This window comes from Gadus morhua, chromosome 4 (genome assembly GCF_902167405.1).
Source record: "Gadus morhua chromosome 4, gadMor3.0, whole genome shotgun sequence".
In the NCBI taxonomy this organism is placed as follows: domain Eukaryota; kingdom Metazoa; phylum Chordata; class Actinopteri; order Gadiformes; family Gadidae; genus Gadus; species Gadus morhua.
In genome coordinates this window covers 9,604,177-9,610,652 of record NC_044051.1, presented here as the reverse complement: position 1 = coordinate 9,610,652, position 6,476 = coordinate 9,604,177, and the positions used below count along the sequence as shown (strand labels likewise).

Below are 6,476 nucleotides of genomic sequence, written 5' to 3'. Positions count from 1 at the left end.
TATACGCACACACATATACGCACACACACTCTCACATTACCACAGGGAATTATTCATTCATTCCTTTGTGCTCTCCGCGTTACATAATGGATATTTCATATTAAAAGTGAGAAAAAAAAATGCAGGCTCATTAACTTGCTGCATATCACAGCCCTTATGAATGAGAGCACATTTTGCTAACATATGGCCTAATCGTCGAGAGATATTTTTCCTCTTTTTCGTGGGAATGGAGGTACAGCTTGCCAGCACAGGCAGTAGACAGTAGTGAAAAGATGGCCAGGAGGAGGGCCAGAAACTATTTTAGTATAAATTACCATATGATCAATTGTTGTTGTTTTTGTGAAGGTTAAACATGGCTGCCGCCAAACCGTATAACTAGACACACTGGTGCCACTTCTATAATGAGCAGAATCGAGAAAGTGGGTTTCCTTGATGAACTGAAGGAAACATGTGTGATATTCTTAATCTATTTAGTTACACGGCTTGCATATAAATTGTTTTAGCCGCTCTCTTATAATTTATGTGCGTATGAATCAAACGACTCTCAGTGAAATGTATTCCAGCAGAGCAGTCTACTGTTATATCATCAGAGGCAAACTAACTTTGACATTCGGTGTTGATTATATAAACAGCGAGAACTCCCCCATGAAGGTAAAAAGAAAACAGATAAATAGACCTGCCATAGATGAGCGTCAAAGTGATGAAATAAATGTCATAATGAAAACATAAAAAAATATAAATGCAAAAAGTTACATCACAACCTTAAAAAAACGAAAAGATAAAAAACTGTCAGCAAAACAGCGGGGGAGGATTTAATATTAAAAAAGCAATTTAAAAAGAGCTTCATCCACTCCGACCAGGCCGTTCCTACTGTATCACCTGTAGGACAGCAACCGGGACACCGTGCCCGAGGGTGATGTCAGCGAAATGGAGAGGTCGCCACGGCGACCGCCACTGACGGTGACGCGGACCACCACGTGTTCCACGTAGGCCACGTGCGTCAGGGGGCTGGCGGAGCAGCCCAGCGTGCTCACCACGGACCTCAGCACAGAGCCAGGGCCCATCGGCCTGCCAGAGACATGGAGAAAGAGAGGGAGAGAGAGAGGGGGGGGGGAGAGAGGGAGAGAGGGGGGGGGGGGGGGGGGGGGAGAGGGAGAGAGGGGGGGGGGGGGGAGAGAGGGAGAGAGGAGGGGAGGAGAGGGAGAGAGAGAGAGGGGGGGAGAGAGAGAGGGGGGGGATATAGAGAGAGGGGAGAGAGAGAGGCGGGGAGAGAGAGAGAGAGAGAGAGAGAGAGAGAGAGAGAGAGAGAGAGAGAGAGATAGAGAGAGAGAGATAGAGAGAAGGGAGAGATAGGAGGGTGGGGGGAGGAGAGAGAAAAAGAAAGAGAGGGTTGGGGAGAGAGGGTGAGAGGAGCGGGAGAGAGGGGGGAGGGAGAGAGAGGGGAGAAAGAGAGAGCGAGGCGGGGAGAGAGTGAGAGAGAGAAGGGAGAGGGGGCAGGGAGAGAGAGAGTAAGGAGAGAGATTGAGGGTGGGGGAGAGAGAGTGAGAGGGGCGGGAGAGAGAGGGGGAGGGGAGAGAGTGAGGAGAAAGAAAGAGAGAGAGAGAGAGAGTAGACAGACAGAGATAGAAATGTAGAGCGTGAGAGATCGAGAGAGAGACTCATGTGACTCTCCCAGGTGTAAATAAAATAGCTTTTAGGTCACATGTTCCTGTCATCTTTCGTTGTGCTGTCTGAGATGATGGCGTAAAATAATTATGGCATGAAATAATGACAACTGCATTGTGACACAGCAGAAACACGAAATCGTCCCGTGTATTATGATGACCATAATCGTCGTAACATGTATCGGATTAACTTTATTGTAATTTATTCGGTGCAATTTGTGAACACGAAACACTCAAACTGGAATAGGTGTATAGATTTAATTTATGTAATGAACAAATCACAGCCTTAATGCTAGTTGAATCAACCTAATCTACTTTAATCTTCAATTGCAAACACGAAGCACTATTTCCCGTAAGACCCCGCATCTAAGCCTCTCCTACCCAGCGCCACATTAATTCGGATTCTCAGACCACAAACAGCCATCGGACCCACGAGGGTTGGTCATCATCGCCATGTCGACCCACCCGTTCAGTTGCACGGGGGCCTCCTCCTCACACACGTGGTGTTGGGGGGCCACCCTCCAGCCCTCCGCCTCCTTCACCATGCTCTCGGCATCCAGCAGACCAAAGCCGTACAGATGGCTCACTGGGGAACGAGACGGCATCAACGACACAATCCATCACAGCTCAACGCGGTGCAGAGGCGAGATGGACAAAAAAAAAAAACACAGACAAAACACACATTTGGGGGGGTACACGCGACACGAAACACGCACGCACACGTAGACACACACAGGAGAGATACGCGAGATATGCAGATCTACACGCACGCACATGCACACACACAGGAGAGACACGCGAGACATGCAGATCTACACACACGCACATGCACACACACACACACATGAAAGACCATCAACACAGCTCCACAAGGAAAGGGACCAGCACGCATCAACAAGCAGGCGCACACGCACACACAAGACGTTAACGCATGCACGCATACACACCCTCACAAGCACACACAAACACACACACAAAAGCACACGCAACCATCCCCCGATTGCCCATAATATTTATTAAGATATCCTCACTTCAAATCCCTTTTTTTAATTGAATTTCCACACGGCCCCGCGGGCGAGAAACTGGTGGAATGAAGGCCGTCCACTTTAACAATGTGTGGGTGTGTGTGTGTGTGTGCGTGTGTGGGGAGGGAAACAGGACGTGAGCAGGGAGCTACCTACCCTTGTATCCGGCCCCGTTGACGTGCCAGTCGGGCGCGGGGAGATGCGCCGACTGGGCCGTCTTGACGATAATGTGCTGCACATCCCTCCACGTTAGCATGGGGCTGTGGGGAATGAGGTCAAAGGTCAGGGCAGAGACACAGGCGAACTGACCGATCGCATCTCATCGACCGCTAATCTGGCTATGCATTGATTTTCTGCTCGTCTTTTTTGTACTTGGCTTCCAGCGCGAGAGCGATGACTCCCGCGGCCATGGAGGAAGAGGCCGACGTTCCGGAATGATCCTTGATACAGCCGTGGCTTCCCGCTAGCGTGATCTGTGGATGTGTAGGCAGCAGGAGTTGTTATCTGTATATATATGTATTTAGAATACATATATGGGGGTAGGATTAAATGAGTGCTATACTTCTTCCTACTCTTTTTCAGGCGTGTCAATTGGATGTATGTAAAATGCTTTTTACATTTCATTTAATTTGAACATCGTTGTTTATCTTGTTTCTACATTTTCGTGCTTTCATTTTGTTTAGTATTTTTGATATGTTCGATTTTTAATTTAATTTAATATGTATGAAATAAATGTAATCAATCAAATTCAATATAAATATATACTACTCATATATATATATATATTTAGGATGGATACTAGGTGTTCTTTGGGGCTTTTCAGATGACAGATATTCGAATCGTACTTGTTTTAGTTTTTTTGCGCTAATCTACTTTGGGGTACTGCAGTCAGCGTTTAAGTCCTTGTTTTATGGCTGCGCATTGCTTTATATTGGTGTTGGTATGTAAATTGATTTTATTGGCAGTTTATTTCAGACGTCGGGTGGATGGATATACTGGAAAAGGCAATCTTTTGTAGCTTTTTTATTATATATCAAAGTAAATGGTGTAAAACAGATTAACTGCTTTTTTTTATGCGCCGTGGAACGCGTCTTCCATTGTATTAGTAAAATACAATTTACCTGATACCATAAGGCATTCCTGAGAACCTAAGCATTACACATTTGATCCCTAGACAATTACTCAACTGAATTCAATGCTATGGTTATTCATTTCTTTCAATGGGCAAACATGTATCCATGGACTGTAAAATGGAGAAATGTAACTTGTATTTATTTTTTTTATTTTTTGTAAGTATTTTCTGTCACTTTCAATTTAGAATCCTTTTGGGTCAGGCAATTTATCAAATACCTGTACATAATTAGGACGATTTTCAAATATGCAAAAACAAACGCAATTCCCAGTTGCAAATAGTTAATTTCCGTTATTCCATTCAGCAAATATTATTCTGTTTTGACTCTAAAGTATTTCGTAATTCCACGTTGGCTGACTGCCTCTTCAATTCCAGTATCTTCATTGCCTGAAGGCCCAGGGGTCTCTCCCTAGGTTATTTTGTATTCCTCCATTGTTTTCTATTAAAACAGCCCAAAATAATCCAGACAAAGACTCACTTGCAATTTGCTGCTAAATCCCAATCCTTTAACTCAGCCAATATTTGGAGCAAATTGCACCGTTGTCAGACTGTGTGATGGACAGATGGATGGATAGACAGGCAGATATAGAAAGACGATCGATAGATATAGACCGGCAGTTGGACAATCGTATTCAAGCACGTGCGCAGATGCCTCTCCTCACCAGTGATGGGAATAACAGTGTTATAAACGGCGTAACTTTTTCAGTAACTAGTAATCTAATTGATATCTCTTCCCATCATTATAACGCTGTAACCGTTACAGCAAAAAATTTGCCGTTAGCATAATTTAAGCTGTTTTCTCATCAGACCAACTAGATCTCTCTCTCCATCTCTTTACTGTTCTTCCTTGGTTAGTAAGCACAAGACACTCGCATAAATGATGACGATTGGCTGAGGTAGAGTAAAAAAAACGAATTTAGTTACTTTTTGGGAGAAGTAACTAGTAACTGTACCTAATTACTTTTTTAAAGTAACTTGCCCAACACTGCTCCTCACCATGCTTCCGTCTCTGTCCCCTCCGCCGTAGGCCGTGGCCAGGGTGGAGGAGCACTCCTCCAGGTAGTCCGGCCTCCCTCCACCCTGACCGACACTGCTGATGGAGATTGTGTAGATGCTGTTGGCGTAGCCGTCACAAGAGCAATGGTCGCCCCTTCTGCCCCCGTTCCCCGACGCCCAAACAAAGACGGATCCCTTTCCCTGTCTGCCCTGAGTTGGTATTGGCGAAGGCAGGAGACACAGGGGAGGGAATTAGTATGCTAATGTTATTTACACATTGATACGTGGATCAAGAAGCCTGTTACAGTAAACACACAGCCGCAGGGGTGAGCCGGAGTGTGGAGAGGCAAACATCAAAAGTGTTCCTGCAGACTCGCACAAATCTATCTCATAGGGATAAATCTGATCTCCTGTAAACACACACACACACACACACACACACACACACACACACACACACACACACACACACACACACACACACACACACACACACACACACACACACACACACACACAGACAAACACACCCACACACACACAAACAAACACTCATACAATATACACATGCAGGCTCTCTCGCACGTTCATCATGCGGTAGGATAGTCCTGTGATTAGGGTGATTCCCAGCTGAAAGGTTCTGTTCTCGAACCCCAATATCCAGAGTCTACCTGTAGGCATCTATGAGGCAAGAAGCTCCTTCATGACACGCATCTCAAAAATGAAGTCCACCACACGTCGTGTTGGATAACAGCATCCGGTTGAAACAGCTACAGCACATCTATTTCCAGCCGCACTCCTCTCTCTCCACCCTGGCCTCTTACTGTCAGGGCTCCACTCTTTAGGGCGAGGCTAGCCAGTGGTCCGGGCCCCTCCAGTGTGGCCCCATCGTCCTCCGGTCCCCAGACAGCCAGGTAGATGTCCACATGCTCCGGCCTTAGGCCCAGGGACTGGGCCTCCACTAGGTCCGTCACGTCTCCGTCCAGCATCCGCACGCCTGCGGGAGTCAGTGGACACAGCTTGAGTTACCACATGGATCAGAAGCACAGTTAAACTCTAGGCTAGTTCTGGCCAGTGAGCTCCTTAGGGCGAGGCGCGTGTCTTCAACATAAGCGCTCCCCGCAGGGTGGTATGGCTACAGGGAAACGGGTCTCACCGCCTATCCAGGCCTGGAAGGAGACTCCCACGGTGCACTGGGAGTTGTTGGCTGCCGCGGCAACGATCCCGGCACATTTAGTCCCGTGGCTGTCAGGAAGATCAGGGTAGAGACGGGCAGAGGGTTGGATTAGATTTTCTAAACAGATGGCTAACTATGACTAGTTAGTACTAACGCTGTAATTTAATATTTTATCTCTTTGTTTTGTTGGTCAGGTACGAGACTTGAAGAGAGTTGGACGAGATCTTATAAACAGATATGCTAACTATGGCTATTTGTGACTAATGCTATAACTAGAGATCTAGTGATATCCAGTTTTTGTATTTAGTTATAAGGAAAGTTAAGAAGTTCAGGAAAGAGACGTAAAGTTAGCTAAGCGAACACCAAACCCTACTCGTGCATTAATGCAAGAATCTAAAAAGTAATTTATTGTAAAACTCTTTGGGCAACAGCTGGTCTAAAAGAGTCTAAAAAGTAAGTGTCTAAAAAGTAAGTCGATAAAA

The 6,476-nt window shown here is 45.9% G+C and overlaps 1 protein-coding gene across 1 annotated transcript in view; it reads right to left on the bottom strand.

The window, feature by feature from the left end:
- pcsk5a (proprotein convertase subtilisin/kexin type 5a) overlaps positions 1 to 6,476 on the bottom strand; it is a 37,321-nt gene that overhangs the window by 26,777 nt on the left and 4,068 nt on the right. Inside the window, exons 6-12 of the mRNA XM_030355691.1 lie at positions 5,974 to 6,062; positions 5,642 to 5,814; positions 4,818 to 5,027; positions 3,062 to 3,162; positions 2,846 to 2,949; positions 2,130 to 2,250; positions 880 to 1,068 (exon numbers count right to left, since the gene is read on the bottom strand). Coding sequence (XP_030211551.1) covers positions 880 to 1,068; positions 2,130 to 2,250; positions 2,846 to 2,949; positions 3,062 to 3,162; positions 4,818 to 5,027; positions 5,642 to 5,814; positions 5,974 to 6,062 — 987 coding nt within the window. The remainder of the gene's footprint in view (positions 1 to 879; positions 1,069 to 2,129; positions 2,251 to 2,845; positions 2,950 to 3,061; positions 3,163 to 4,817; positions 5,028 to 5,641; positions 5,815 to 5,973; positions 6,063 to 6,476) is intronic.